This window comes from Salvia hispanica, chromosome 5 (genome assembly GCF_023119035.1).
Source record: "Salvia hispanica cultivar TCC Black 2014 chromosome 5, UniMelb_Shisp_WGS_1.0, whole genome shotgun sequence".
NCBI lineage: Eukaryota > Viridiplantae > Streptophyta > Magnoliopsida > Lamiales > Lamiaceae > Salvia > Salvia hispanica.
Genome location: NC_062969.1, coordinates 4,999,206 through 5,013,114, shown reverse-complemented (window position 1 = coordinate 5,013,114; position 13,909 = coordinate 4,999,206). Strand labels below are relative to the sequence as shown.

At 36.8% G+C, this 13,909-nt stretch overlaps 1 protein-coding gene across 1 annotated transcript; it reads right to left on the bottom strand.

Moving 5' to 3' along the window:
- Nucleotides 1–80: 80 nt before the first annotated feature.
- LOC125188605 (putative clathrin assembly protein At2g01600) lies at nt 81–4,468 on the bottom strand. Its single transcript, XM_048085551.1, has 15 exons — nt 4,257–4,468; nt 4,074–4,143; nt 3,610–3,707; nt 3,087–3,225; nt 2,863–2,990; nt 2,449–2,541; nt 2,258–2,308; nt 1,981–2,046; nt 1,814–1,879; nt 1,605–1,685; nt 1,458–1,538; nt 1,163–1,342; nt 984–1,059; nt 745–863; nt 81–630 (listed from the first exon to the last, which is right to left on the bottom strand). The coding sequence occupies exons 1-15, from the start codon at nt 4,257–4,259 to the stop codon at nt 292–294; spliced, it is 1,590 nt and encodes a 529-aa protein (XP_047941508.1). The 5' UTR covers nt 4,260–4,468; the 3' UTR covers nt 81–291.
- Between the last annotated feature and the right edge of the window lie 9,441 nt (nt 4,469–13,909).

Here is a 13,909-nt window from a genome sequence, read left to right as displayed (position 1 = left end):
AAGTATGACTATTAGAGACACGTAAACAAATTAAGAAATCTAAACGTCTCAACTTCAATTTCTTAAATCACTCTTACTTGTTGATTAGGACGGGGACGGCAGACTTTACTTTAATTTTCATTCATTCAAATATATGGTGAACTTCACCTTAAATACAAACAAATAGCAGATACAACTGCATCTCTCTCTAGTCTCAACACACGTATACACAATTTGCAAACTATTACAATTTCATTCTCTATCAATATCAATGAACCTAACAAATTGCATTCTATGTGACTATAACTTCTCTTATAAAAGACCACTACTCCCAAATGGATTAGTAGTTTGATGATATGCAGCAGGAAACGCTTCGAACCCCGTATCACCAAAAGGATTTTGTTGGCCCATCAGGAGATGTTGATGCTGTTGTGTTTGCAGATATACAGATTGAAATGGATTGTTATGATTTTGAGGTATAGCTGCCATTTGAGCTGCTGCTGCATGCATAGGAACAGTGTTCGACATTGCGAATGGATCGCTAGCTTCAAACGGATTTGGAGCAGCTGCACCATAAACCGGTTGTTGGGATGCTCTATACATGCCTTCGTTGTATAAGCTGTCGAGTGTGAGTAAATCCAGTCCTCCCGCCTGCCATTGTAACATCCACAAGCCAAAATTTGTGATGCATTCGTATAATGGAAAACACTACAAGCCAAAATTCGTGATGCATTCTTTAAACTATTAAACAGCACAAGAATGTACCAATTGCCGCTCCTGTACTGATGATAAGTTCGTGCTGGGAGTCGTTACTAGCGCAAGTTCCCACCCAGTGGGATCGAACCCTTTTGCTTGGGAGGCATCGGGTTCAACTGTTGCAGTGCCTGCAGCAGAAACCTAGGTAAAAACGTGACTGCAGAAAATAGTCGTGAAGCAGAAGAATCTTAACTAGTATTTCTAAGTAGGCGGAAGAATTTCAAAGATCGGTATGCAGAAACTCTAACCAGATGGAACAATAGCTAGAGCCAACGCATTGGTTTCCTCGATTGCAGATGCATCTTGTACGGTAACGTTCAACCCCTGAAATTTTGTCGTTCATACAAAAAAAGCATGGAAGGAATGGATAAGAAAAGGTTCTCATATATCCAAAATATTCAATATTTACATGAGAAGTGGAACTCACCAATAGATCATCAAATTCCAAGTTAGCAGGTGGATGTGGAGAAACTGCTGCCTCATTAGCTGAGATGGGGACTTCGGCGGATGGTGGTGGCATGGCTTCCTCCACCAGCTCTTTTGTATCTTCGGGAGGTGGAGGAGCATCCTCTTGCTTGTATGTCAGCAATAGCCTTTCAGGATATTCCTATTTACGTGAAAAAAAATCTCACTCCTCAACGGAATTGATTTATGAAGGGGCAGGCAATAAAACGAAACATGCAACCAAGCAATGTATAAGAAAAGAGGACAAGAATTCTGACCAAGGCCACACTGGCAACCGAAACCATTCTAGGAGCTTCTCTTATATATTCTTCCATCGTTACCAGAAAGGACTGTGGAGGCTGCGGAGCAATATATTTCAGTCAATTGTGACTCGCATTAAACATGGAGTAATAGACAGTGCTTACCTCTCTCAACACAGGGAACTGGAAGTTTCTAGCAAGCTCAAGCCCTTTACAAATATCATAAAAATTAGAAAGGCCAGCAGCCTGCAGCAACATCATAAACAGTATTGTCATGAAAGAAAGTAAGTCGAAGTGTGCCATAGTTTATATATTCACGAGAGCAAAAGAACCAAACTAAAATGAATAACACAGCCTGTAGATCAGTAACCTACCTGCTGCCCTGCTCTTTTATAAACATCCAGCGCTTTGACGGCTTCATGCCTTGGCATCTCAAAAAACTGAAGGCAAAAATAGGTAAGGACTACATTTTTCAATGCGAGCAAGCAAATATGAAGCCCTAAAAGTAAATAAATAAACAGTAAAACAGTATTCACATAACCTTGTCAACAAGATTGATTATCCCATCATTTATGGAACAATATATTTTGAAACTCTCTTTGAGTGCCTAAAAGAATTGACAAAGAAGTCATCAAAAAAGTGAGTTGCCTCAAATAATGATATGATCACAACATAACTATTACAGTAAGAGTTTTGAAACAGAAAGAAAGTCATCAATCAACACTGTCTGTTCTCTTATTCATATAGAGAGTATAGACTATAGAAGCATGATTAAAGGATTCCACATATATACACAGTTGGTGATGGAAACCACATACCAAAGCAAGAGAGTACTGAACCAGGTAGTTCCCTACTGCCACTCCTTCAGGCTGTAAATCATGAATGGCAAATTAAGTTTTGAGTTGCTAATATCAAAATACAAAACTGGAAATTTGCGACATGGTAACAAGGCCATAAACCAAGGCTGGTTATGCCAACATAAACAATTAGTCATCAAGTCTGGGACCACCTGACATCCAATAAGACGATAGAGTAGTTGTTGTAAAGCAGGCAACTGCTCTAGAAGTTCTTCACTACTCAAGTCTCTAGTTCTACTATAACCCTGTAAACAAATTAATGAACAACAGCCATCACCCAATTGATATTGATATGGCATAAAAACAATGATAGGTTTGGGTCTATGAACTCAGATCCAGTCAGTCTGCCATATTGTATGGCCTAAAACAACGCTATTTGTCACTCGTCAGCTTCAAACTACAAGAATATAATAAAACTTTATATTAAGCAATTCTTGGAGGAATATACTTAACAAGCACAAAGATCAATGTAAAGAATTAGTATTGATCAATCACAAATTTCATAGGTTAATACGAGTATATCCATATATAAACAAAGCAGTTAAGCATTGACAACAAAAATGTACCTTATCTTGCCCTTGTGCGATTCCAGGAAGCCGTTCAGCTTCAATGTCATACCCAAGAATCCTAAAACATTCAAGACGTTCTTCTAGAAACTGTGCATATGTCCTTACCCAGGCAGAGTAATCCCAAGCTGCAGTATAGAAGTACACATTATGATTATCATAGTCTAGCAACCTTTTTAAGGTGAAAGTATAGAAAATCACCCCCAAGAACAGCAGCTACATACCAACAGGGCTTGAATCATCTTTGAAATTGGACATTTGGAGGACTCGGCCTCTCTTTTGGAAATTCAGAAGTTCCACTTTAAATATAGGATCACCTTCTCTCAGTGTTCTATGAATAACTATTAAAGTCTTCAATGCAACCTGTTATAGTAAAAGATAAAAACCATCAAAGTGTTGCTCATATCATGCCTCTAAACACTGTTTTATAGTACAGCAACAGGTAATGCATCACAACCATATAACCCTAATCTAAGAAACTGCATCATCAACAGGTTTCTAAAACATAAGAAAAACAAAATCTGCATAACAAAATCAAAAGGCAACCTTATTAAACAGAAAAACCAAAATAGCATGAGATAAAAAGGCATAGGTTTTTGAAGATCCAACCAACACTCGATTGATGCAACACAAAGAATGTAAAATCAATAGATTAAGTTAGAAATATAAGTTTGAAGACAAAACTGCCAAATTAAAGGAAAAAACATGAATAAGAGTCAACAGAAAACAGAATTTCACAATTCATACCGTCCAGTTGTGTGTTTTTGCCAGTCGTCTCGAAAGTGCATGTACGCAGTAGGCAACATCAACACGAGGCCGCATCGCCGATGTGACCGCCATAATTTCTGCAAGAAGCATCCGGATACTAATAATATAACTGCTAGTGTTCTCATTTTCAACATTCAACAAGGCATTAAAGTTTAAACTAAAACAATTTGTACTTCCCCTCAATGAAAAAATATACAAAGCCTCATCAATTTCTGTATCTGAATTCCCAAGACCAAAATCTCCCATTTGGAACTTAAAAGTTGTTGATAAACCACAATCTAAGAAACTTTTCTTGGCAATCAAAAAACTGAAGTCTCAACATCTCCTAATGTTCACACCCCACCCACAACATATAACCAATGAACCAATTATCCTTGAAAATTCAGAAAACTCAAGGGGGAAAGGTGAATGGAAACAGAAAAGAGTAAAATAGAGAAACTGACTTCTGAGGTGTCTCTCTTTTGGCGGTTGCTCCACATGATTGGTAGCCTTGACGATCGCCACATCCACATCCTGTTTTGAGACACCCCAAAAAACAAATCTTTATTGGAAAGAAGCAAGATTCTCTAATGGAAAGATGGGAAATCAGTAACCGAATGATCGAAACAATGCAGTTTTAAGAGCACCATATGCTTTTCTCCATGTTTCTAATGTCCCCATCTAGCTTTTCCTGTTCACCCTCTCTTCGATTCGTTGCTTTCTTCAACCTACTAAGTACGAATCGGCTGTTGCTGTATAGTTGGAATCTGTCGATTGTGAACGTAAGAACTGGAAAATGTACAGCGTTTCACAAACAGGAATTGTTGACGCTTTGATTGGTTGAACAGACAGACTGGTGGTTTTTGGCGGCACATCCATTACATATTTTACATGCTTACGTGTAATATTCTTTGACATTTCTTTTCTACACCATCAATTCATTATTTATGCATTTTAAAAAATGTATTGGCCCTTAAAATTGCAAATTTTCAACTCATGAATTTATAATTTATATAACCAAATTTTAACTTCATGAAAAATATCAAACTACACCAAAATTTATAATTTTGAAGTCCAATTAACTTTATTAAGTTTCCTATTTAAATTATTTGCTACATATACAAAATATTACTATTAATTAGATGAATGAATATGATCACTTGAATCTGAAATATTTTATGTAAAGTACATAACATATTTATACATATTTAATTTAAGAAGAAAATATAATTTAATATATGAAGTAGATACCTTTAAATTTAGAATAACAAATTTTATATGAAAATGTAAAAAAATAATAATTTGAATAAAACTATTGATCTTTAGTATCACAAACTTTTTAATACTCCAATTTATAGGTATGTTTTACTGTATAAAATGTACGAATTATTTACTGTCATCTGAAGCTACTTTAAGGCTCCAGTAAATTATAGCTAAAAAATATTTAAACCATTGATGGGGCAAAGGAGAGTAAGTAGTTATTAATGAACTTATGGGTGAGAGATGCCAAAATCTAAGCCATGGTAGTTGGAATTAAATTGGGTGTGGAGGTGTTGTGGCTGAAAAAATCAAAATATCTTAGATAGAGAAACGAACTATACTTGAATATAAAATTGTGGTTGTTTAAATAAATAAGTAATCGATATAGCATGGTCTATTTTGGATGGCTTTCCTCTCAAAACAAACAAGTTATATAGGACTAGTTGCTGCATTTAATTATGTAGAAAAAAATTTAGGAGTAATTAAATTATGTGGCACTAATTAGCTTGAAGAAACGTCTGGAAATGGTCGTTGATACAGAAATTATTGAAATGTGTACACATGTATAATTTATTTATTGTAGTTATATTGCCTAAAATTAATTACTAGAAAAGACATTATTGAGTGTAGCATGTAAGTGAGAAAGAAGGATAAGGAAAGAAGACTACTGGGGTGGGTTATATATGAATTGTTCAATGATAGTTTGCAGCCCATCATCATGAACTGGCTGAGAATTCCTCTTCTTTCTGGGGTAAGTATTGTTCCTTGCACTAAAGCCCTTCTTGTATGATGGAAATTCGAATGGAATATGATTCCTAATTCCATTTTATTCATGTTGAATATTTATGGTGGACTTTTATTTGGGTTGGTTATTTATTTGGCCCATGTGATATTAATTTGAGCTGAGCTTGCACCAGATGATGCCATGTGTCTTCTTCACTTGGATCTTGGCTTGGAACAGTTAGATTGAGGGTTGTGTTTTGAGTCTCTCATTCATTTGAAATCTCTCTCTCTCTATACTCTCTGCAGACTACAATTCTCTCTTCTTCTCCGATGACTCTCCGAGCATTGTTTGTTGGTTATCACGGTTTCTTTGAGTGATAGACCGGTGACTTTGTTGGTGGAAGCAACTGCTTCGGTTGCTTGGGTGTTCCAGAGATCTAGGGTTTTGGTGTGTAAGAGATCTGGTGTGAGGTTGTGTTCTGTGGTTTTAGATCCTGTGTGAAGGAGTTATTTGGTGTTGGTTTCTGCGGTGTGAGGTGAATCACTTGTGGATTCAACGGTGCTCCCTTATTGGTCTCTGGAGAATAGATTTGTTTTATAGGCGGGTGGTTGAGCCATAGCCTCGATCTGTTCTGTGTTCTTCTTGTTTGCTTTACTCTTTAGATCTGGTTTGCTAACAAGGTTACTTAGTGTGCATGTTCTTGGTTGATATTCTAGTAACATTCGATGAAAGAAGTGCTAGGGTTATTTTCATCAAAAACTGTAATAGCTAGATATTTGCTTTGTGCTCTAGCTTGTTTTCTCTGTAACAAATCAGTCGCGCGGTTGAGAATTTGGTAATTAGTGAATCCGAACCTAGTCTAATCCCTACAATTCATATGTTTGGTAAGATGGAATGAATGAATGAGAGAATGAAATAAACATGCAAAGAAATTGCTATTCCATTACACTCTCATTTCATTCCATCATACCAAGAAGAATCTAATACGTTCTCTTTGGTTGTAAATTTATCTTCGTTGCTTCGGGTTTGCGGGCAGAGTGCTGCTTTGGGCACCATTTCTCAATGAAGTACCCTTGTTTGTACCAACAAAACCTTCAAAGATTAAAGGTGGATTCTTAAAGTATACTTGGCTATCAATATCAAGTATGAATAGCTCATCCTATTCATTTCATGTAAATCAAACAACATAATTAGTTCCGTTGTTTTGTTAGACGAGGGCAATTTCATTTTAGACACAAGTCTGGCGGCCCAATTAAGTCTTGGGTCTATATATAGCTCGTTAGAGCATCCCTATCCGTGCTCTTATTTAAGAGCATGTAGGTGGGCCCTAACCCACTTTTACTCCTTGTACTTAGGCAAGAACACAACACCCACTTTCATGCTCTTCCGCAAGGACAAGCTCAAGGGTCCAACCATTCTATTTATTCAATTTAAATACTACAATGACTAAAAACTTTTCTAAAAAATAAAAATTACACAATTAAAGTCCTAAAAAATAAAAATTACATAATTAAAATCATAAAAAAAAATTACACAATTAAAATCCTACATATTAAAAATTACATAACTTTTAATGTTGAAGTAGGAGTATTTATAGATGAAAATGTGAATTTTGGGGAAAAAAATTGAAAAATAAATTAAAAGTGTGTAGAAAACGGATATAATTTATTGGGAAGTGGGAAAATATTTTTTTATTTAAAAACGATTTTTAAAATTTTATTCGAATTAAAAAAAAAAAAAAAGAATTTCCAATGACTAAGCCGTTGGCCAATCACAACCCGCCACGTCGACCTGCTCAGTGGCACGGACGTGCTCTTAGCTAAGAGCACCGCCCTGCCGCTGCCAAGGACGGACAAGCTGCAGCGGCGAACAAGCGGTCATCATGCCACTGACAAGGACGGACGAACAACCGATGGGGATGCTCTCGTACTCATGGCCTTGTGATTCAAGATTGCAACTCCTTTCATCTCTTTATTTATTGAAAGGATATCAGCAAATATTCAACTTCTCTCTCACTCAAGATGTCTACCTCTTTTTTTTTAGTTTGTTCCACTTAAAATATACACTTTCATTATTTGAAAACAAAATATCTCTCCTCTATTCTCATTGAAACACCCAACTACCTTTTTCCTCTCTCTACTTTATTACATTAAATATTTTTTTCTGTCACTCAAGAATGTGAATAACTGAATATCTTGAGTGGGACGAAGGAAGTACTTTTTTCTCTCTACTAACTTCACCTAACTTCTCATAAAATCTAATACCACTAAATAATATGGATATATTTAGTGGGACGAATGAAATACTACTAAATAATATGGATATCTTCTCATAAAATCTAATACCACTAAATAATATGGATATCTTCTCATAAAATCTAATACCACTAAATAATATGGATATCTTAAGTGAGATGAATGAAATATTACTAATAATTGTACGTGACAACTTGAATTAAATAGTACTCCCTCCGTCCCAGATAATTCGGGACACTTTGACCAGGCACGGGTTTTAAGAAATCTAATGGAAAGTGAGTTGAAAAAGTTTGTGGGATGTGGGTCCTACTTTTAAAGTATTAGTTTTATAATGAAATATGAGTAAGAATGGGTTAGTGGAATATGAGGTCCACTACCAAAAATGGTAAAAGTGAAATGGGACAAATTATATGGGACGACCTAAAATAAAATACTAGATCAAATTATCTGGGACGGAGGGAGTAACAAATTCTCATATACGGAGTACGTACAGGGAAATTGAACCTACAAATGCATTGGAAAAATTCTTGCACATTTTTCAGTTGGCATACAACATCAGCCTCAGTGTATTTGCCTAGTCTTTACAAAAAGTTAATACTATAATTTAAATTGCTCTTATCGGGTTGAGAAATTATATAATTTGACTGTGAAAAATACACTACTTTGTATAGTCAACTGTTTCATTTACTCCACAAAGTTTAAATTTTCAATAGGAGTCGCTGCTTAATGTAATCAAGAAAAATACTACAACCTGTTAGTTTTATAAATTAAATTCGATAATTTTTAAAACGCATTGATTCTCATTTAATTTAGTACTCCCTCCGTCCCACGTAATTCAACTCAATATTCCATTTCAGGTCGTCCCACATAATTTGTCCCACTTCACTTTTACTATTTTTGGTAGTGGACCCCATATTCCACTAACTCATTCCTACTCACATTTTATTATAAAACTAATATTTTAAAAGTAGGACCCACATCCACCAACTTCTTTAACTCACTTTTCATTAAATTTCTTAAAACTCGTGCCGGGACAAAGTGTCCCAAATTATCTGGGACGGAGGGAGTATTAAACATTGCAAAAATGTACATAACTCGGGCCCGTTAGATTGTCAAACCTAGCTTATTAAAAAAATGCTAATTTAATTCTAAGGATGTAGTCGAGACATGAAACTTGTTCATCCTTAGGGTGTCTCCAATGGTGGACGTCCCGGTAGTACGTAGTGGGTGGGAAGGGCGCCCACGCCCGTCCCGAGTGCCCGTCGGATGGCCTCGCCTCTCGCATCGACGTCCGATCGGACGTCCGCCACTGTGGCGAAGGTCGGACGTCCGCAATTTTTAATTTTTTTTTAAAAAAAAAACTCTATAAATAGGGCTCCCCCAACTTCATTTCATTCACACCACTTGTGTTGACAAGTTTATCTCTCTAACATCGGCGACATCATGTACGCGTGTATCATTTTGCACAATATGATTGTCGAAAGTGAAGGGGGCGAACTGACTCAGTGGATCAGCGAAGATGACACTGGTGCCGGTCCAAGCCACGGCGTGGCCACCGCGAATGTGAACATGGGGGTACCTCATGGAGAGGTTGAGCGGTTGCGCGCATTTGCTGACATGCGGCAAAGAATTGCCCATATTCGACTTCAGGAGGATATTATCGAAGAAGTTTGGACGCGGAGGGGTGGACGTTGATATGGTTGTTTTTTTTTCCTATCTATATGTAATTTTTTTTTTCGAATGATGTATGTTTTTTTTTTTAATGAAATATTCGTATTTCCCGTTCATATTCGTGTTGAATTTTAATTCCGTGAATTTTAATTTTAATTGTGAATTAATTTAATTGGGGGAAGGGCTAGTGGAAGTCCTAGTGTAGTAGGAAGGGCTAGTGATGTGGCAGTGGAATGGGAAGGACTAGTGCTGACGTGACAGACAGTTTTTGTGGGAGGGGCTAGTGGAGGTCCTAGTGGGAGGGGCGCCACCGGAGACGCCCTTAATTAAATAATTTGAGGATCTATTTCCACTGGAAATAAATATTGTATCGTCTTGGATATCTTTACCAAAAAAAAAAAAAAAAAAAAAAAAACTTTGCTAATCTACAGCCTACTACAGTAAAAACTAGTCATTTTATAGGACTAGTATCTCTCCCGTGCGTTGCACGGCTTACTCAAAAATAAAATTGTATACAATCACAATAAAAATAAAAAAAATAAAATAGCTTTTCATATTATCTTATATTAATAATATTGAAAATTAAGTATAGTATTTATATCCAATAATTTCATTAATTGAAATTGATTAACAATAGACCTTTAATCAACTCCATTTATAAAAAACAATTGTTCAGAATTCAACCAAGAAATGAAAAATATGGAAAATGGATTCCAGAATCGCCTATGCTCACGCGGCTCTACGCCACTACCCATCGGCTTCCATCTATCTCCATCCAAAAGCCTCCATCTTCTCCGCTCATCGTCTCAAGCACTTTAGTGATTAGTCGTCCTGCGTCAACATCATCTTCTCCATCAAGCCAGCTTGCCCCATCTGTATGTGAATGCAAACACAAGTTTGTGTTTATATTGGTGAAATTCATAATCCGCAAGAGTTCATGATTATGAAATTTCACAAAAATACTCACCAAATTCAAATCAAATCGTCAAGGTGAATGCTTCCATGATTTCAAAATTTGACTGGTTAAGTTATGGTAGGTCGTAGATCATTGAGAAAGTTGAATTCCATTTCCATGGTGTCAACTTTCTTCCTCTGGTAAGAACACAGACAATAAATATTAGTAACATAATAATCGCATAAAAAATGTAACTATAAAAGGAAAAAACAAATAATTGAATCTACTAATTCTCTATACGTAAGAACCCTATAGCAAAAACCATACAGAAACAATTTTTTTTGGAGAAAATTTGGTGGTACAATAGGAGAAGGTGGTGAATAATCGAGTTACAAACAGACAAATGACCTATATTTATAGCCATGGATTTAAATTGGATTATTAATTCTGCATATGTAACTGCACTAACGTTAAATGGTGCAATAAATAAATTAATTGTTAGGAAAGTAATAGTAATTAAATAAAAAATTGTCATATGAAATCTTAAAAATAATATAACATTGACTCATGGTTCACGATTTTACATGAATGATGATTTATATCAATATTGATTATACATTTAATTATTCACAAATGAAGATAATTTAATTGGTTTATAAATCCAAATATTTTCCCATACTAATATGCGATTACAATACTCCATGGCCATGGAACGGTTACAATTTACATGATTAATAATCTACATGAATTTGATGCAAAATTAAGATATATATTAAATTTTTATTAATTTCCCCCACCACAACAGTCGGTTACATCCTTTTTTAGTTATAATGAGCAGTTAAAAAAACAAATTGATGGGAAAATTTTATAATATTTATAATTATCACCCAAAATTTATAAATATTTAAATTTATACCCAAAACTTATAAAATTTAAAATTAAGACTAAAACTCGCCTTTTATATATGTATAGATTTACTGTTAAGTACATATAGTTGACTTAATAATGTACCTTTATTAGCGTTTAATGCCCGATTTTGAACCCATAATAATAGAATACTCCGGTATTCGTTTGGAAAAAAAAAATATTTTTAACCCATTTGAAATGCATAACTTTAATGAGATAGTACTGCATAAAATATGATTTTACTCCAATCAATTTACACTAAACTCAAACTCATTTTACTCCGTGAATAGGAGTCCCGTTTTGCCATTTTAGTCCGTCTACGAATAAGAGTCCCGATTCATTATTACTATAAATGGTAAGAGGTCTCCACATTCTACTAATTCATTCTACTCATATATTATTTAAAACTACTCCCTCCGTCCCTGAAAATTTGTCACCTACTTCCTTTTTCGTCCGTCCCCAAAAATTTGTCACCTTTCACTTTTACCATTTTTGGTAGTGGACCCTACATTCCACTGACTCTTTTACACTCACTTTTTATTATAAAACTAATACTCCCTCTGTCCCAAAAAAATATGCAACATTTGGTTTCCGGCACAGGTTTTTATGCAGTGGTGTTTTATGAGTTAATGAAGAGAGAGTAAAGTAAGACAGAAGATAAAGTAGAGAGAGTGTTGTTTCCATTTTAGGAAACGTTTCATTTTTATTGGGACAACCTAAAAAGGAAAACGTTTCATTTCTAATGGGACAGAGGGAGTATATAAAAGTAGAATCCACATGCCACTAATTTTTTCAACTCACTTTCTATTACATTTCTTAAAATTCGTGCCGAGTCAAATAGTGATGAATTATTAGGGACGGAAGGAGTAATATATACAAGTGAGACTCATATTCCACTAACTTTCTTCCACCCACTTTTCGTAACATTTCTTATAACCCGTGCCGGATGAAAATGAGACTCTTATTCGCGAACGAATGAGTATTTTTTTTCAAAAAACCAAAAATAAGATTAGTTTTGGAGTACTATTAGAGTTACTTATCTATCCCATTTTAGATTTTGTGTATCATTGGTAAAACCCGTTAACCATCAATAGCCTAGTTTTCCACTTTAGATACTCCATTAGTAGTAAAATTTAGTACTTCGTATTAAGTAGTATTATTTTTAAGTAAAATTTTATATCTAATGAAATGAATCTCATTTCCTATTTAAGTTATATAATTATTTTTAATTTTTACTGTATTGTTTATCAGTTTATAAATTTGACTAAGAGCATCCGCAATGGTCGGCTAGCGACCGGCTAGTCGATTCGTCGCGCTGGCCGATCGGCTAGCCGAACCATTGCAGTCGGCGAGAGCGAAATCGGCGAGCGGATCGGCGTGGGCTGGCCGATCGCTCGATCGGCTAGCCGCCATTGTGGCGGCCCGATCGGCGCAGCGATCGGCCAGCGTCCCATTTTTATTTTTTTTTATTTTTAAAAAACCTATATAAACGCGATTTTCGTTTCATTTTCATTTGCACCACTTGTTTTAACAAGTTTTCTCTCTCTCTAACTTTCGTACAAGAGCATCATCGAGCGATGGATCACAACAACGAGTCCAGTCCAGCGACGAGTGGATCTCAGACTCCCACGGTACTCGTGGGATCTGGATGGGGCGAGATGGGCCCGGGTTTAACATCCCTTGGAATCAGATGATGGGGATGATGGCTGGTGCGCCGGGGGGCGATGGGGGAACCGGGGGGGTATGCGGCGGGCAGGCCAGCGGTCGAGGGGCGACGATCGACCTTACGGAGTGGGGGTATGTTCCAGCATACGGCGACGCGGTGATGATGCTTGCAACAGATGATAAGGAGATGATGTGGCAGGGCGGGATGTAGGGGGGGATGTAGCACGGTATGCATCCCGAATGCGGGGAGAGGCATAGGGGTCCCCGCCGGGAGGGGACACGGTATATCGGCCCTCGCTTGATTTTTTGACGGCTTCGTTCTCACACGTCGACCCCGGTGGAGAGGTTAGCTTCTCTCGGGCGATGACCTTCTGCCATTGCATGATATAAGGGATCGATCTCGAGAATCCGGATACTCCCGTTCCAGCGAGGCGCGTCGCGCCGAAAGAAGAGAGACGAGGGGAAAGGCCAAAGGGCGATTTCGGCGAGTCATCAGATGTACAAGGTCTTCCAAGAGTGGAAGAACGCCACTGACCCCACGGAGAAGATGTTTCTTCACGAGATGCTCGAGAGCATGCGTGTTGATTTGGAGATCGCGAGGGCACGGCTAGCGGGTTCCGACGTGGGCTTAGATACCACGGGTGGCGGCGGCGGCGGCCAGCGACGGCGACGGCGATGAGGAGTAGAGAGCGGCGGGGCTCGTGTGTGGAAACCCTTTTTTTTTAAAAAAAAATCATGTACTTTTTTTAAAAAATCTTTGTACTTTTTTTTTAATGGAATGGATTATTTTTTCCGTATATGTCTCGTAAATTTAATTCCGTATTTTAATCGTAATTTTAATTCCGTAAATGTAGTATATTTTGAATTATTTTTATTGCGGCTGGCCTATGATCTGGCCTAAATCTGATGTGGCAGGTGGATTTT

What these genes read in the sequence shown, in the direction of transcription:
- LOC125188605 (XM_048085551.1), bottom strand. An exon ending in CAAAAACACACAACTGGACG is followed by an intron (nt 3,226 to 3,609) that starts GTATGAATTGTG and finishes TTACTATAACAG; the next exon opens with GTTGCATTGAAGACTTTAAT. An exon ending in TGGAATTTGATGATCTATTG is followed by an intron (nt 1,060 to 1,162) that starts GTGAGTTCCACT and finishes ACAAAATTTCAG; the next exon opens with GGGTTGAACGTTACCGTACA.